Here is an 18,987-nt window from a genome sequence, read left to right on the forward strand (position 1 = left end):
CCTTAAAAAGGTGGTTCATGCTAGAAAACCCTCAAATAAAGCTGAATTACAACAATTTTGCAAAGATGAGTGGGCCAAAATTCCTCCAGAGCGCTGTAAAAGACTCATTGCAAGTTATCGCAAATGCTTGATTGCAGTTATTGCTGCTAAGGGTGGCCCAACCAGTTATTAGGTTCAGGGGGCAATTACTTTTTCACACAGGGCCATGTAGGATTGGATTTTTTTTTCTCCCTAAATAATAAAAACCACCATTTACAAACTGCATTTTGTGTTTACTTGTGTTATATTTGACTAATGGTTAAATGTGTTTGATGATCAGAAACATTTTGTGTGACAAACATGCAAAAGAATAAGAAATCAGGAAGGGGGCTAATAGTTTTTCACACCACTGTATATATATGTTGATATGTGTGTATATATATATATATATATATATATATATATGTATATATATGTGGATGTGTATATATATGTTGATATGCGTGTATATATATGTATATATATGTGGATGTGTATATGTATATGTAGATATGTATATATATGTATATATGTTTATGTATATATATATATATGTTTACATACCCTCTTTAACACACTACTTCTCCGCTGCGAAGCGCGGGTAATTTTGCTAGTATGTATATATATATATATATATATATATTTTTTTTAATGTAGGTAGATCATTTCGACCTAGTCATTTTAAAAGTAGCTCGCCAGCCGAAAAAGTGTGGGCACCCCTGCCCTAGATGTACCATGCTGCCAAATTTCAGCTTTTCACTAAACAGAAAATAGTTTTTTCTTGTTGATCAGTGAGTGAGTCAGTCAGTCAGTCAGTCATTTTTTATAGATATTGGTATATATAGAGATAGATATATACTGTATATGCCTACCTGTTACTGTACTACTACTACTGCTGTGCAGTATGCTGTAAGCTACGCATATTGGAACAGCTCTCCCTTGTACTAGCACGTAGTTTTCTTCCCCAGCACAGCGTGTGGTGTCGCATTTTGAAATCACAGTATCAAGTTACGTACCTTCAGTTTTAATAGTGTTTCGTGGCTTTTCTCTTTTTTTATAATTAATCTACTATGCATTGCTATGACTGATAAATCTATGCGTGTGGTGTTGGAATTGTCCCAAAAACTTGAAATTATTAAACATTTACGAAATGGCTAAAGTGCTTCAAGTAGTGCTTCAGTTTACAGAGAAAGAAGATAAAACGGTATAAAGCGTGATGTCGACAAAATTGAAAAACGTTTAGAAAATGGTAACCACTGACGGTAATGTTATTCTGTATTAATGTTAATGTTCTTCAGTTTCTGTTCTTTTCTTTTTAAAATTTCCGTTATAGTATGTTTTGTTAATATATTGTAACATGCAGGCAGCTGGCGATGGGCTGTGTGGGAGCAGAACAGGAGGAATGAATACTGTAAGTGGTGGGACTGGGTGAAAAGTCTCTGTTCTGTAAGGGGTGGACACGTCTTTTAGGAGATGACTGACAGAAGTTAGAAGAAAAAGGAAGGTGCAGCGGGAGTCAGAAGACAATAAGCAGGAGTGTTTGCAATATGGAAAAAAAAGAACGTAAATAGCAGGAGATAAACTGATTGGTAGGGAAAGCTTTTTTTTCATTGTTTTGGAGGTATGCTCCGTAAGTCAGAGAACGAATTGTAAGACAGGGTACTTGTTTGTTGCAGAACAAAGACTCCCAAGTAAAACGTAGAAAACTCCAGTACCTCAAAGTTGTATTTGCTTATTATGCTGGTTGTTACAATATATGAGTTTAATTGATTTTGTTAATACTATGTTATATTTTGTTAATGTATTTTTTTTGTAAATAAATATGACTAATTGCTAAAGTAATCTACTGTATATCATTTTTAAAGTAAGTGTTGTTTTAACCGTCTTTTCTCTTATTCGTCACGGCCTTGGTCCTGACCCCTGATGGATAATCAAGGTTTTACTGTGTGTGTGTGTAATATATATATATATATATATATATATATAGAGAGAGAGAGAGAGAGAGAGAGAGAGAGAGAGAGAGAGAGAGAGAGATGCTGTTGAGAACAAGTTCCATGCAGAAGACTTTTGAGATAAACTTGTGGACAGGCACTAATCAGTAGATAGTATTCTCATTCTCGGTAACATTTCAAAGATTTTTTCAGTGTCTATGAAAATCCCTTTGTACTTTTTCATGTTTTATTATTTGTGTTACAACATTGAATCAGAGTGAGTTTAATTAGGAATTAATGCCTCTGATCATTAAAAAAGACCTTTAAAAGTTAGCATGAAAAAAAATGTACTGAAAACTGAAAAAGTTACATGCGTCCATGACTGAAGTGGGAGAGACTATGCATATAGCTATTGTTTTTGTGCTTTATTGGAGATTGTCTAAGAGGAAGCCACGTTTAGAAACAATATCATATGGTATCTCAGGTAGACTTGCTTAAAGGCATATAAGGAACTCTGACATCAAGTGGAAGAAAGTGTTATGGTCTGATGAAACCAAGCTTAAGCTTTTTGGTCATCATACTAAACACTATGTTTGTCATATACATAAGAATGCACACTATCAAAAACACACCGTACCCATCTTCAGGCATGGTGGTGGAGTATGCAGCTGCAGGGATGCTTCTCTGTGGCATGCCCAGGAAAGATTGTAAAAGTAGGGGGTAAAATTAATGCATCTAAATACAGGGAAATCCTGGAGGAAAACCGGTTGCAGTCTGCCAGATAATTGCAGTTTGGAAGATGTATTTTCCTTCAAGAAATAACCCCAAGTACAAAATAAAGGCTACACAGGAATAGCTTGAAACCAACAATGCTAATGTCCAAGGGTGGCCAGATCAGAGCCCAGACATTTTTCTAAGTGAAAATTTGTACATGGATGTGAAAATAGCTATTCACTCCTGGTTCCTATGCAGTTTGACAGAGCTTGAGCAGTTTCACAAAAACAATTGGGAAGCATTGCAGTAAATGGATGTGCAAAGCTGATAGAGACCTGTGCACACAGACCCCAGGTGCCTATACTAAATACTGGGGTGAATATGTAAGAAATCAATTGTTTTGGGTATAATAATTGTAATAAATTTAGACCAGTTTATATAGATTTGTTTTCTCTCTTACAAGTACAGCATTAATTTTTTCCTGATGATTTGGGTCAAAAAACATAATTAAATCTACTGTGATTCAATGTTGTTAAAGTGTTTAACACTAGAATTACCAGAGACTACGAAAAAACTCGTAGATCTGGCTCACCTTAAATCTGTTCGCACCTCTCCCTCAGTGTCTTTTGTCCTGTAAATGTGCCAATTAAGACAAGCAGCAAGCAGCCTGCTACTCCATCCCCCACCACCGTAGACCGTGCACAAATGTCTCCCAGCTGATGCCTTGATTGATTATCTGGGAGTGAAGTGCTAGAGTTTTAGAGTGGAAATAATAGATCGCTATTTGGAAAACATGCTTTTCATGTGTGTTCCGTTTCTATAATAATCTGTGTAAACACATTGTTAAAACAGAAATGTTTGTCATATTTTAGTAGTAAATGACAAAATGTTGGCATAAACTATATAATGTGTGAAGTCTGAAGTTCAGAGATCAAATAAACACTTTCACAAAAGGTTCAAGGACGATACAACAGCTTCCGTGGTGTAGCGGTAAGATTTGCTGACTTGTAATCAAGAGTCCCCAGGTTGGATCCCGTCTGCCTCCTGTATTTGCCGTTTTCAGTAGTGAGCTGCTCTTATTGTTAATATTATACAGTACACACATACATTTGGTTTGCGTCTATAACAGACGGTATACATTTATAGGACTTGTGAAAGTTACCGTTTTTTTTTTTTCACTTTTATTCTCTCAATCACAATTGTGATACATTCTACCGCCCTAGGGATCTGACGCTGTTAGTTTTTATTTGAAACTGTGAGTAACTGTAGATGTGAGTGGTGTTTTGAGGCAATGGAAATGGACATTCTCTGATCTGGAGGGATAAAAGCTGACACACAAACGCTGATGAATCTGCCTTCTTCGTATCTCACCGTCACTTGATTTTTTTTTTTATTCAGTTTTATTGAATGTTCCTGCTCACGCTGAATTAGTATGCACCTTATGGTCTATGATGTCAAAAAAAAAAACAGAGACATAGGTATATTTGATATTTGGAATTATTCATTTTATGACCTGTATAGTACATTTCGGAAAACATTGTGGCATGGATGCAACATTATTCATATTATTCATATTCATTCGCATAACACCGCGTGTTTTTTTTTCCCCAGTCTTGCAAGTCCCCACATGTTGCTGTTTCATTTATACTCCAGGACATGCAGAGGCAACAATAGTACAGAGAGGTCAGTTCAGCGCTATATGCAATCATCACATTCAAATGTTAACAGTTCAAACACACGCAAGGACCCGTCCTTCCTACATTTACGACGTGTGTACCTGTTGCAATGCGCACACTTCTCTCTGCCCAGGAACTCTCAATAAAACTGAATAAAAAACAATCAAGTGATGGTGAGATACGAAGAAGGCAGATTCACCAGCGTTTGTGTGTCAGCTTTTATCTCTCCAGATCAGAGAATGTCCAGTTCCATTACCTTAAAACACCACTCACATCTACAGTTACTCCCAGTTTCAAATAAAAACTAACAGTGTCAGATCCCTAGGGCAGTAAGTATGTATCGTGGTCGTGACTGACAGAATAAAAGTGAAAAAAAAATGGTAACTTTCACAAGTCCTATAAATGTACACCGTCTGTTACAGATGCAAACCTAATGTATGTGTGTACTGTATAATCCTTATATATAATTTGATAGTACCCGAATGTATGGTGTTCACGTCAATACCCCTTATGTATGGTGTTATCGTCAATACCACGACTCAATACAAGTTAGAAGCATGAGTAATGACGGCTGGATATTAAAAATGGTCATTGTTTAAATTTTAGCTGATCTCAGATCTAAAATGAGTGACAGTCGCAACGCAGCCACAACAGCAGCGGCCGCAGAAAGGATGCATAGGAAACAAAGTCACATGACTGACGAGGAACGTAAACTTGCTAATGTGACCAGACGTACACAACGTGCACAGCAAACGGATGAGCAGCGTGCGGTAACACATGCTACTAACGCTGAAAGAAATCGTGCAAATCGGACACAAAGAACAGATGAAGAACGTGCGCTACAGAATGCTACTAACGCTGAAAGAAATCGTGCCAGCCGTGCACAAGCAACTGAAGAAGCTCGAGTAGCTGCAAATGCAGCATGGGTTGAAAGACATTGAGTAGCCCGTGCCTTGCGGCGTGAAAATGCTCAGCGGCATGGCATTGCCATGTGCAATCACACAGATATTATTGAGGACAAAGTTCCGGAGCGCCACTCTGCCGCATTTGACAACCTGTGCAAACATTGCAACTCATTCAACTTCACCTGTGAGAACAAGCAAGGTGGAGAATACAGTTGCTGCCATAAAGGTCGAGTTCGAATTAACCCTTACATACCCTGACAGGTTTAAGAACCTGTTGACATATTTAGACCCAAACTCCAAGCACTTCTTGGAAAATATCAGAAATATGTGGTCTTAGAATTAATCTGAATAAAAGTATACTCTTTCCAGTGAATTCACAAGCATATAATATTAGATTGGACACCCTACCTTTTACCATAGCAGATCAGTTTAAATACCTAGGGGTAAATATCACAAGTAAACATAAAGCTCTTTATCAACAAAATTTGGCCGTCTGTATGGAAAAAATTAAGCAAGACTTGCATAGATGGTCAACCCTTCATCTCACTCTAGCCGGAAGAATTAACATTGTTAAGATGAATATCCTTCCTAAACTTCTTTTTTTATTTCACAACATTCCAGTATATATAAATAAATCATTTTTTTAAGCAATTAGATTCAACAATAACTTAATTCATTTGGAACTCAAAACACCCACGTATCCGAAGAGTGACCCTACAAAGACCTCAGGCAGAAGGTGGCATGGCTTTACCTAATTTTCAGTTTTATTACTGGGCAGCAAACATACAAGCCATAAAAACCTAGACACAAAAAAATGAACATACACAGGCTTGGTTCGCAATAGAAGTAAAATCCTGTAGTACTTCTTTATACTTCCTGCTCTGCGCTCCAATAAATGCAAGTTATCGCAAATATACTAATAACCCAATTGTGCTTTACTCACTCAGAATATGGAACCAACTTAGAAAGCATTTTAAGATGGAAAATCTTTTATCCGTGGCACCTCTGCAAGAGAACCACCTCTTTCAACCCTCGCAAACATATCCAGTTTTTAATACCTGGAAAAGTTTTGGGATTAAAATGCTCAGAGATCTTTATATAGACAACATATTTGCATCTTTTGAACAATTACGTTCCAAATTCAACCTCCCAGCTACACATTTCTTTCACTATCTTCAAATTAGAAATTTTGTTAAACAGAAACTGCCCGATTTTCCTCACCTCATACCCTCCACCATGCTGGAAAAAATACTGCTTAATTTCGAGGAATTAAACACCATTTCCGCATTATATAAAATCTTACTAGAGTCCCTACCTTTCAAAGACCCAAGAGGACATTGGGAAGAAGATCTCTTAATCAATATATCAGAAAAGGAGTGGAAGGTAACAAAGCAGAGAATTCACTCGAGCTCCATATGCGCAAAGCATAGAATTATTCAACTAAAAATTATATATCGAGCTCATCTGTCTCGCTTAAAACTGTCCAAAATGTTTCCAGAGCAAGATCCAACCTGCGAACGCTACAACCAAGCTCCTGCCTCACTGGGTCACATGTTTTGGGCCTGCACCAAACTAACATCATTTTGGACCAAAATTTTTAAGTGCCTTTCAGACAGCCTTGGGGTCACAATCCCTCCTAACCCATTAACAGCTGTGTTCGGTGTTCTTCCAGATGGACTTGAAATGGAGGACAAGCAAACGGTGATTGCATTCACTACACTTTTCGCACGCAGACTTCTTCTGTTAAATTGGAAGAATCCTAACTCTCCTCTGATAAGTCAGTGGGAAACCGATGTTTTATATTATTTGAAATTGGAAAAAATCAAATTCTCATTTTGAGGATCTGTATAGAATTTTTTTAAAACCTGGCAGGATCTAATCAATATTATTTTAGAATAAGAGAAATAACTATTACCGCATTTAATTCCCTCCTCCATTTTTTATTTACCTATATATACTGTATTTCTTCCTTTCTTTTGTTTATTGTTGCCTTATTAAAAAGCCCTAAGCAATTCTCCTTTGGCTAAGCTCTCCTTCTCAGGGGTGGGGTTTGATTTGTCTTCAATTTTTTTTTCGTTATAAATTGATCTATTTGTATGGAATGATTACAATAAAACTAATAAATAAAATTTAAAAAAGAAAAAAGAAAAGAATACAACAGTGCATTACCCTGTACATCCATGGGCGCACAAATATCCCTGCCTCCAGGCCATGGTCCATATTGTTACAGAATACATGGCCAAATATACCATCAATCTGGACCCTTGCACCCCGGGTAGAATTTGTAGCCTGATTCGATCAGGCTCCCAGTCGCTAGTATTAACAATAAGAGCAGCTCACTACTGAAAACGGCAAATACAGGAGGCAGGCAGGATCGAACCTGGGACTCTTGATTACAAGTCAGCAAACCTTACCGTTACGCCACATAAGCTGTTGTATCATCCTTGAACCTTTTGTGAAGGTGTGTATTTGATCTTTGGACTTCAGGCTTCACACATTATATAGTTTATGCCAACATTTTGTCATTTACTACTAAAATAGGACAAACATTTCTGTTTTAACAATGTGTTTACACAGATTATTGTAGAAACGGAACACACATGAAATGCATGTGTTCCAAATAACAATCTATTATTTCCACTCTAAAACTCCAGCACTTCACTCCCAGATAATCAATCAAAGCATGAGCTGGGAGAAGTTTGTGCACGTTCTGTGGCGGTGGAGGATGGAATAGCAGGCTGCTTGTCTTAATCAGCACATTTACAGGACAAAAGATGTTGAGGGAGAGGTGCTAACGGGTTTAAGGTGGGCCGGATCTACAAGTTTTTTTGTAGGCTCTGGTAATTCTAGTGTTAATAAAACAAGGGGTAGTAAATAATTTTATAGGCACTGATATTCTTGATATAAGTTTAGTAACAACAGTTGGAAGAGCAGATTATACAGTATATCTAGAATGCCACTAAGAGAAAGGAGAATGACACCATCAAAAAGCTTGCAAACTTTTGTGATGTAGTTGGTCGTTACAAATTAGTATCTTGGTCTCCATAATATTATACAGGAGAATAGCAAGACATCGACCAATCAAAAAAGTGTATATTGAATCTTATTTGATGCAAACAAAAACCACACAATGTGATACAGCAGATGCTAATATTTTGCATTTAGGTCAAAGAGTTCTGCTTTTTAAAAGATTCATGTCCAGCACCTTTGTTGGTTTCTGTCTTGTTTTGTTTTGTAGTTTGCATATAATATTGAATAAAAAGTGTATGTTGTACTTAGCTGCCGCTTGCGCATTATGTACAATCACCTAAACATGCAATTGTGTAATTAAGTCTGTTATATTAAAGTTATATATAAGGTAATCCTTTTTTATCTTACAGTGGGGCACTCTATAAAAGGCTTCACCTTTCCTAACTTGTCCATGAATATCATTAGATTATGGGCTTGTTTTGGACACAATACATTCTAAATAATCAGCGTTAGTGGAAACCAGTGCTTTTTGGATTTCTGAGACTTGCACTCCAGCAACCATTGAAACATCTGGATACATCAAGTGAGATTCACTCCAGGTGCTCCAAAATGTAGCAAAGGTTCACATAGTGCAAAAAGACAAGTCATTTTCTCTTCGTCTGACTCTAGACACAAGCTGCATTACATTCACTTTGTATTTATTGCCCGACTGCCTGTCTTGAGACATGGTCAGTCTTGGCAGCTGGCTGAGACCCCACTCTTTCTCAGATCTTTGAGACTTATGATGATTTGCATGAAAGGTGAAGGCTGGTTTCTTTGAATTCTCTGGTTATACAATATCTGATACAATGAGCTTACAACCATCCACTATAAGCCTGTGCTCTGCCCCTCACCCCTACAACACCCAAGACTAATTGAGGTCTTCTGAATAATGCATATTGTACGTTTAATTGTATAAAGTCATTTTTGTTGTATTGTTCTTTTGTTTTCCTAGGTGTTGAACTTAGTTTGTTCTTGTACTTTATTATCTTTTTACTGGATTTTGCTTGCTTGCAAGTGCAAGTAATATTTCTGATATCTATGTTATATAAGGTAGCCAATCAAAGATACCTGGCTACTATAAAAGCATAGTGGGGGACTAATTCTGCCAAGGGAATTCTGTCCATAGTGCCACTAAGATTAGATAGAATAGTAGCTGGGTGAGGAAAAATCAATTTTGTAAGGATATCTGCTGTCTTCTGAAAGTAAGCTGCAGATGGAAAATAATTGTATCCTTTATTGTGTGGTTTATTTGTAACTACATAAATAAAGAAAAGGTTAATTGTCTAAGTAAAATGTGGCAGTTAAATAAAGAAAAATGTCAGTCTTTAGAGAGTGTCAGTGAAAGGTCTAACTGAACCCAATTTGAAAATTTCCACAATGATTTGAAGGATGCAGTTTCTCAGTAGTTTGCTTGCATTTTGACTAGACTAACTAATTTCTTCAAGGAAAGAACAATATTTGCTGAATGTGGGTATGCTAACATGGTACAGAGTAGGACTGTGCATTGCTTTTAAGCATTAAAGATTTAGCATTATTAAATAAATAAAACAGAAAGTAAATATTAAAGCATAAAAGGCCTGCATGTAAAGTACATTACTTATAGTTGTTTACTGCAGCCATTGTTGGTATGCAGCTGCCACCTTGTGGCCATTCAAATTTCACATATTCACTAGCTGTTCAGTCAAGTGTAAGACTGAGTATTAAGTACATTTATAGATACACTTTGAGACTACCTAATCATTTGATTTCATCTGTTTGTGTGAATTAGTGTATCTAATACACACAGACACAATCCGCACAACAAACTACAAGATGCTGATACTCTTGACTTTGAAAAAATGTAATGTGTTTTATCTACACAGCTCAGCACATCACAGCTACTTACCGATAGTTAGAATGGAAATGGGCTGCTTGTAATGACCCAACAAGAAAAAGTGAAAATAAGGTGACATGTCTCACTACCATAAAGAACTTCAGTGTGCTAGCATGATGGCAAATATTTGACAGTCTCAAGAATGAAATGGTAGGTCAACTTCACACAAGCCCCTCTAATGGCACTGCACTCACTTTTTAAAACTTCACAGGTATCAGGGCTGGCCACCCTTCTGCCACCAACCTAAACAGTGCTTTTGTTTTTGATGCTGACTTGATTGTTGCATGTGAATAGAAAACACATTTGCCTTTCCACCCATGTTAAATGTAGCTGTACCTGATGGAAGTGCTACAATGGTGAACCCAGGGGATATCAAAGTAATTAATTTCTGTAATTAAGTTATAAAAAATTTCTGCAGTGACTAATTCTATGTTTTAAAAATAACTGTTATTCTTTTAATTTTCAATAATATGGAACCATTGTATTGTTAATTTAAAAAGTAATATTTAAGCCAAGAGATTAGCGAGATGCTTTTTTTTTTTTATCAAAAATATCTGCAGTGACAAAATCAGTATTTTTGCAATTAGTGGTTATTATTTATCTCTTTAAAATGCCTACTTGTTTTATGTTATGATTAAGAAATTCAGGCACTGGTAAAAATAACTTTTAATATTACTTTTTAATTATGGTTTAAAAAACACAATGTAATAGCACTAGCTGCAAAGATCCAGTACTTTTGTTAATAAATGCAAACTGACAAGCAAGCCCCTTTGTCAAGTAGCAGCAAACATACAAGAGGATAAATATTGTGGCCTGTATACTACACTTTGGGACCTTGGAGTAATAAAGGTTGAGAACCACTGGTATATAAAACACCAGCAGTGCAGTGCCATAATCATATTCAAAGAATTGTGTGATTCAGATAATAGTTGTTTGTCATTTGTATCCAAAACAAGACATAGTGGCATTGGATTTCATTTACTGGATGTAATTCATAATGAATTTGTAAATCAAAGGAAATGTTTTGGCTCAAGGTGTCTATCAACTTTTTAGTCTTGTACCACAGTCTATACAAAATTGAATGGATTTTTTTTAAACTTGCCTTAGAGGATCAAAGAGTTTATTTAGCATGACTTATAGAGAATCCAAACACTTTCTCCTGCTTTATATTAATATTGTTTTGGTTTTAAGGGAGGTATAACCTACACCACTGGTCTCAAAATCTGGTCCTGGAGGGCTGCAGCAAAAACTGGTCACCAATTAAGAAAAGGGTTAGAGTGAAAACCTTTAGCCACTGCATCCCTCCATGACTGGAGTTTGAGACCACTGACCTACACGATAGGGTGTGTTAGTAGAATTTGCTCAAAACACATTGTTTGTCCTGACGTAACTTGAATCATTCATTGCTGTTTATTTGTTTTTTGGCCATTGAATAATCTTTTGATATTTTCCAAAGGTGAGTGACAGTTTTAGTATTTGTTAACCACTGAAATTGCTTCTGAAAAGGGTGGAGTAATCAATAGATGCTCATAAGGTTTTACATCTGACTCTGTCTGGGTCATAAACTGTGCTGACTTTACACATAGGTGACAATTATGATCCACCAAAAAGAGAAATTCAGATTATTTCCAAAAGTATCTGATCACCAAGGGTTATACATTGTTGTTGAGCTTTTAATTTATATTAGATAGAAATGTTATGTTTGCAGTAGGGCATAGCTCAGTCATCCGGGAGGGGCTCAGAGTAGAGCCGCTGCTCCTCCGCATCGAGAGGAGTCAGATGAGGTGGCTTGGGCATCTGATCAGGATGCCTCCTGGACGCCTCCCTGGTGAGGTGTTCCGGGCACGTCCAACCGGGAGGAGGCCCCGGGGAAGACCCAGGACACGCTGGAGGGACTATGTCTCTCGACTGGCCTGGGAACGCCTTGGGATTCTCCCGGAAGAGCTAGAAGAAGTGGCCGGGGAGAGGGAAGTCTGGGCATCTCTGCTCAAGCTGCTGCCCCCGCGACCCGACCTCGGATAAGCGGGAGACAATGGATGGATGGATGGATGGCAGTAGGGCAGTAAAGCCATATTTGAGATTGTTTCATGTTTTAAAATGTATTTTTGAATATATTACAGTTTGCTTACAAAAAATAAAACCTGAACGCTACATATCAGTATGCTTTATTTCCATGTATGGTTAGCATATTGTTTTCATAATAAATGTTTAATTAAATTTCCATCATGCAAAAGCAAAGTGTGTTGAAGATGAAAACTGTTTGGTTTTTAAATGCAGATAAAAAGTTTTTATCAGTTAAATATGGAGTAAAAAATACAGTATACCTTATACTTATGAATTAAGGGAATACAGGATAGCAATGAACTGTGTAGCCAGATATAACAAGTAATTAAGCCTATGGCCTTTTTATTTAAAAGTTCTTAGTCACTACTCCAGTACCCAATAAGCAGAAAGAACCCATGGCATTAAATGTGTTATCTACTTTAATTTTGATTGAATCAGTTTGTGCTTGTAGGGAAGATTTGCATTTATGAGAAGATTAAAGCTGCTTTTCAAAAGCTGCTGTCAGCAAGATGCTAGGGAGTCAGACTCTTCACTGGTTGAAACCAGAGAAATTTGCTTTCCATTGGAAAGAAAAGAAATGCTCTTTTTAAGAAGTTCTCAAATGGACATGATCCTGAACAGGATTAGTGAGTTCAGAGTCTTTCAACACTATACTGTTTTGAACATGTGGGGCATTAGGATATTTTTTATTGGAGTTTCAGCAGCAGTCCTGAAGTGTTCCAGCTGTGTAATTTAAGTTAAACAGTTACCGAGATGGATGAAAATACATTACTTCAAATACAATATTGTTTGGATGTTTAAAAAAACATTTTTAAATAGGTTTTTATTGCATGTGGTCCATTTCCTTAAAATTTGACAGATTTATTTCACATTAGCATGTTTGTTCATCTTGCCAAATTCACAAAATTTAGACTTTTGTCAAACTTTGTAGCTATGCCAATAAACTGTTACTTTAGCTACTTTTCTTGTTTTCAAGCGGTTTACTGTATATCATTTTTTTATGTTCATAATCTAGTATATAAGCTCCACATGTGTTGAGGGTATATGAAGAACTGTGTATATGATTTCCTAATAATCTGCTATTATTTGAGCTCAGTAAAGCTGGCATGAGTGAGGGTGGGTGTGTAAGTGCCCTTTGTTGAACTGGTGCTTCTTACAGTGATGGTTCTTAATTTTCATCCAGTATTACAAAGAGATATTCCAGGTCCCTGTGACCCTGACCTGGGCAAGTGAGTTAGAATATGGATTGATGGATATCCTTGTTTGATTCATTTTTTTAAAGATAACTTTGGAGAATCTATGACTTCTTTCTCTCCTTTACCCAGTTGTTGACAATAATTAAAATTTTACTGCTTGCTGTAAAAGTTGATGTACTGTGTCTTAAGTATCCCTTAAAGAATTCCTTTAATGATCTGTATATTTGAGATTTCCTGTTATCATATATAAAAATGTTGATGTTATTTCCTTTTAATAGCGGAGACATAAGAACAAACGTCACCTTATGTTTTGGCAGGTGGTGCATGGCAGTTTGCATTTAATGTAAAGTTTTACCCTCCAGATCCATCCCAGCTTATAGAAGATATCACAAGGTAATAAGCAGGAATGGGGTGGGTTATTAAAGTTTATCATAAGATGATTTTGCTGCTGTAAAAATGGATGTTCAGGAAAATACTTTGTTTAAAGTCTTTTGTCTATATAACATATCAAATATAGTTGTTTAAGTTTCTTACTTTTATTTTAAATTAATCTGCTGGCCCTTGCATAATGACCCAGACCCATAATGTTGTGAACAGACAACATGCGGTCAAAGGAGCTCTCCATGCAGGTGAAAGAAGCCATCCTTAAGCTGCGTAAACAGAAAAAACCCATCCGAGAAATTGCTACAATATTACAAGTGGCAAAATCTACAGTTTGGTACATCCTGAGAAAGAAAGCAAGCACTGGTGAACTCAGCAACGCAAAAAGACCTGGACGTCCACGGAAGACAACAGTGGTGGATGATCACAGAATCATTTCCATGGTGAAGAGAAACCCCTTCACAACAGCCAACCAAGTGAACAACACTCTCCAGGGGTAGGCGTATCGATATCCAAGTCTACCATAAAGAGAAAACTGCATGAAAGTAAATACAGAGGATGCACTGCAAGGTGCAAGCCACTCATAAGTCTCAAGAATAGAAAGGCTAGATTGGACTTTGCTAAAGAACATCTAAAAAAAGCCAGCACAGTTCTGGAAAAACATTCTTTGGACAGATGAAACCAAGATCAACCTCTACCAGAATGATGGCAAGAAAAAAGTATGGAGAAGGCGTGGAACAGCTCATTATCCAAAGCATACCACATCATCTGTAAAACACGGTGGAGGCAGTGTGCATGGCTGCCAGTGGCACTGGGACACTAGTGTTTATTGATGATGTGACACAGGACAGAAGCAGCCAGATGAATTCTGAGGTGTTCAGAGACATACTGTCTGCTCAAATCCAGCTAAATGCAGTCAAATTGATTGGGTGGGGTTTCATGATACAGATGGACAATGACCCAAAACATACAGCCAAAGCAACCCAGGAGTTTATTAAAGCAAAGAAGTGGAAAATTCTTGAATGGCCAAGTCAGTCACCTGATCTTAACCCAATTGAGCATGCATTTCACTTGTTGAAGACTAAACTTTGGACAGAAAGGCCCACAAACAAACAGCAACTGAAAGCTGCTTCAGTAAAGGCCTGGCAGAGCATTAAAAAGGAGGAAACCCAGCATCTGGTGATCTCCATTAGTTCAAGACTTCAGGCTGTCATTGCCAGCAAAGGGTTTTCAACCAAGTATTAGAAATGAACATTTTATTTCCAGTTATTTAATTTGTCCAATTACTTTTGAGCCCCTGAAATGAGGGGATTGTGTTAAAAATGCTTTAGTTGCCTCACATTTTTATGCAATTGTTTTGTTCACCCCACTGAATTAAAGCTGAAAGTCTGCACTTCAACTGCATCTGAATTGTTTCATTTAAAATTCATTGTGGTAATGTACAGAACCAAAATTAGAACAAAGTTGTCTCTGTCCGAAGATTTATGGACCTAACTGTATTAGTGTAGAGTCCTTGTACAGAGGTATCCTACCTGATTTAACAGCTCTGCAGGTATTTTGTTAACACCAGGAAACTTACTGTTTTTAAGGGAACTGAAAACTGACAGAACCACCAAGAATGTTGGAGATTAGTTGAGATTGTAATTGGGAGAAAATTCAGGCAGCTCATCCAAAATGGTGAAGTCTTCATTAGAGTATTGATTAAGTAGGGTATTAATTAAAACCTCATCAGAATGCTATAAGACTATAGGGCCATCTGCTGTTTGAGGGGAATGATGTGGCGATTTCTTGGAACATAATTAGCTCTGACAGCATTATAAAAATTATGCATGTCATTTCTGTCAGAAAGTGATTGAACTTCCAGTGCCTTTTTTGTCCACCATTCATTCTGTATGGTCCAAATAGCCCTCTGTACTTAGTGTTGAAATCTGTCTTTGCTGCCTGATGGTACAGATTGAATGTTTTTTTTAGAGTTGCCTGGTGGGCTTTATGCATGTTCTTCAGCAGATCATGCACAGTCTCCGAGTTGTCATCGTTCTTGCTTTTATAGCTGATGGTTCAGGCTGCTGACTCGCCAAAAGTTGAGCTGATATAAGCCCACTTCTGGTCCATGTTGCTCAAGGAAGGCTCAATTTTCCCTAGTTTCTGAGCTAAGGTGAGACAGAACTTGTTTCTTATATCAGTGTTTGCCAGGCGACTGCAATCTAGTCGTCTCCCATTGAGCCCTCCCCTCTGTATAGGAGAACACACTTTAATTTGTGTCTTGGTCATAATCATACGGTGATCTGTCCAGCATTCTGCACCTCTCATAACACAGATGATGAAAACATCTCTGATGTCACTATGCTTCACTGTAACATAATCATTCAGGTACCAGTATCTGAAGCAAGGTTTCATCCATGACGTCTTATATTTAGTCCACTGCTGGAAGGTGGTATTTCTTATGACCAGGTCAGAGCACAGAGCAAGTAGTCTCATAATATTAACTATTTGCACTAGCCTGGCCAATAGCATGTCTACTTGTTATTCTGTCCCACTCAGCTTCAGGGTATTTGGTAGTATAATCCACGAGGACTAAAATGTACTTATGTCCTCGGGCTGAGGGCTCTAGGGGTCCAACTAAATCGACCCCAATTCTGTGAAAGGGAACATCAATTAGGGGAATAGGAACGAGAGGAGCATGGTCCTTCCTAGGAATCTGTCGCAATTGACACTCCTGGCAGGAAGTGCAAAAGTGACGAACCTCCTCATTGATTCCCCGCCAATAAAAGCAGAGCTTGACCAGCTCCAGGTTTTTCTCGGTGCCCAAATGGCCACCTAGGAGGTGGGCGTGTGCTAACTCACAAACCTGCCACCAGAACGTCCGCGGGATTAGCAGTAGCCGTCTCTCCTGCCCCTCATGCTCTGCTACGCGACACAGAAGGTTGTTTTCCAACACAAAGTGAGGACCCTGTGGCATCGACTGGTGAATACGCTGGCCATTGACCAGGACCACTGCATTTTTGGCAAACTTAAGGGAGTCATCATTCCACTGTTCCCTTTTAAAAGAAGCCGGCATTTCTCTAAATTGAAAGTGCAAAAGGCTGGGTCAGTCTGGGTCACCCCTAGGTAGAAATCGGGGCTCTAGCTTCACAGGGAGGCAGGCACTCTCCTCTGAGAGGGCATAATAAGCCCCTTTTGCCTCCCCCCTCTGGAGCAGCCCAATTCTGTGAGCCCCTTCCACGCACTCCCTGGTCTGCCTAGGTTGCCTAGTGAAGCGTGCCAGGAGCAGAGCTTGTACCGGGTCTCTCCGAACCGTGAGACACCCTCCCCGCCTGAAAACTCGGCCCCGGTATGCTCCCACTTAGGTACATTGTAGGTCCTGTCCCCTTCTCCTCCAGGACCATTCCATTCTGCTGACTACGCCACTGTCACAAACTCCACAAAGAGCCATAGCAAGGTTTGGGGCAGCCACCCGTATAATTGGTTTCCTGGCTGCAAATTGATGTTTTAAAAGGTCGCACTGCTGTGCACAAAACCGAGTCCAAAACAGAACTGAGGAAATAGGGAAAAGGTAGAGGCTTTTAAAGGGGTCGGGCTCAGGAAGGTCTTCAGCCATAGGTTCGAGCCCGGACGTGACGTCACAGGGGCTGGAGCCGACAAGGTCTTCTTCCATAGGCTTGGTCCCGGAAGTTATGTCAAGAGGGCCGGATGGAATCTCCTGTGAATGGTCTGCAGGCAAGGGAGAAAAAGAGTCAGAGCACTCTGACACATCCTGGTATGATTCTTGACTGCCCTTACTCAAGCCCTTTAGCTGCGTCCCATACGCACGTGTGTGACAATATGCAGGTTTCTAACTAGGAATTCCTCACTAATTCGTACCTGCTCTTGTCGCCAGACACCCCATTGCCATCGGACTTCAAGCAGAATTAGGTCAAGGTATTTTTCACCGTGATCAGAGGTGGATACCTGCACAGGCAATTTTTAAAGTGCCGTAGGGGGCGCACAATCCCCAGTAGCACTATCTTCTCCAAAAATTAGGTAAATCCAATGGCGTGGGTGAACCCATGATAAAATGCAAGTAATGAGTAGAATATTGGTAGCATTTCTAGACATTATCATTTAATGTCACACCTCACCACTCTGGGGGGAAAGACCTCTATCAATGTTTCAGGCAAAGAGTGGAATTCAATAATTAAAACTATTTTTTCTTCATCAATCTGTAAAGCACACACTGAAATTTAGCTTAAAATTGTACATCTAGAACACCTCTACATTTTTAGCACTTTGACTAATCCTGCTTGATTGGTAAAATCCCTCTATGTTCCCTCTATAACTCAATTGAAAAATGATATATTGTAACTAGAAAAAAATCTATTTTCTTTCTGTGAAACTCTGCAGAGCTTCTTTAGAATTTGTCAAAAATTAATTCAAGTTATAAAAAAAAGTCTTCTAAGGATCTTGTCGATGTCTTTGTTAAACCCCTTTTGTTTCAATTAATAATAGGATATATAAGGCAGTTTCCCCTTTTTTGTTACTAATTAGCTCCTTGATTTGTTTAAGGAAGGGTTTTTGAATGTGGTTGATGTTTACATATTTTTACTGTTTCTGTGGTATATGGAACTGATTTTATTTCTGATTGAACATTTTTTATTGTTTATTGCAATCTGTATTCATTATATTATACTTGTTGCACTTCTTTTACAATGCATATTTCAAAATATAAATTCAATTTAAATTAAAGACGTGCATTTCAGCATGCTGGACCATAGGATATGTTTTTTCTAAATTACAATTTCATGCCTTTCTATGTTAGTGGTTCTTAAAAGTTAAATATAGCATTTAATGTATACACAGCATATATATATATATATATATATATATATATATATATATATATATATATATATATATATATATATCAAACTTAGCTTGTACCTTCTTCAGGATTGCTTATAAATAACTTCTCAGCAGTTTCTGACTTTATTGTCTCTCTTTAGCAGGGCAAATATACCTTTTATTTACCACTCAATTTCCAGCAGGCTCATCATACCAGGATATTAATCAGTTGGTCTAATATCTCAATAAGGCAGCTAGCTTATTAACAAAAGAATGAACAGTGTATTCACCCATCGTTATTTTTGATATTAATTGACAGTGGCGCATTTTGCACAACACTCTCAGCCAGTTTAGCCTGTTTGCACATGTGGCTGAGTATAGACCAGCATTTCTACATAA

General features: G+C 37.9%; 1 protein-coding gene across 15 annotated transcripts in view; it reads left to right on the top strand.

Annotated features, from left to right (window-relative positions):
- The window catches only part of epb41l3a (erythrocyte membrane protein band 4.1-like 3a), a 275,326-nt gene that overhangs the window by 175,236 nt on the left and 81,103 nt on the right, over nt 1-18,987 (top strand). For all 15 annotated transcript variants that reach the window (XM_051929140.1, XM_051929137.1, XM_051929142.1 and 12 more), the window contains exon 6: nt 13,707-13,782. In XM_051929140.1, the coding sequence (XP_051785100.1) occupies nt 13,707-13,782 (76 nt within the window). The remainder of the gene's footprint in view (nt 1-13,706; nt 13,783-18,987) is intronic.

This window comes from Erpetoichthys calabaricus, chromosome 6, assembly GCF_900747795.2.
Source record: "Erpetoichthys calabaricus chromosome 6, fErpCal1.3, whole genome shotgun sequence".
Taxonomy (NCBI): domain Eukaryota; kingdom Metazoa; phylum Chordata; class Cladistia; order Polypteriformes; family Polypteridae; genus Erpetoichthys; species Erpetoichthys calabaricus.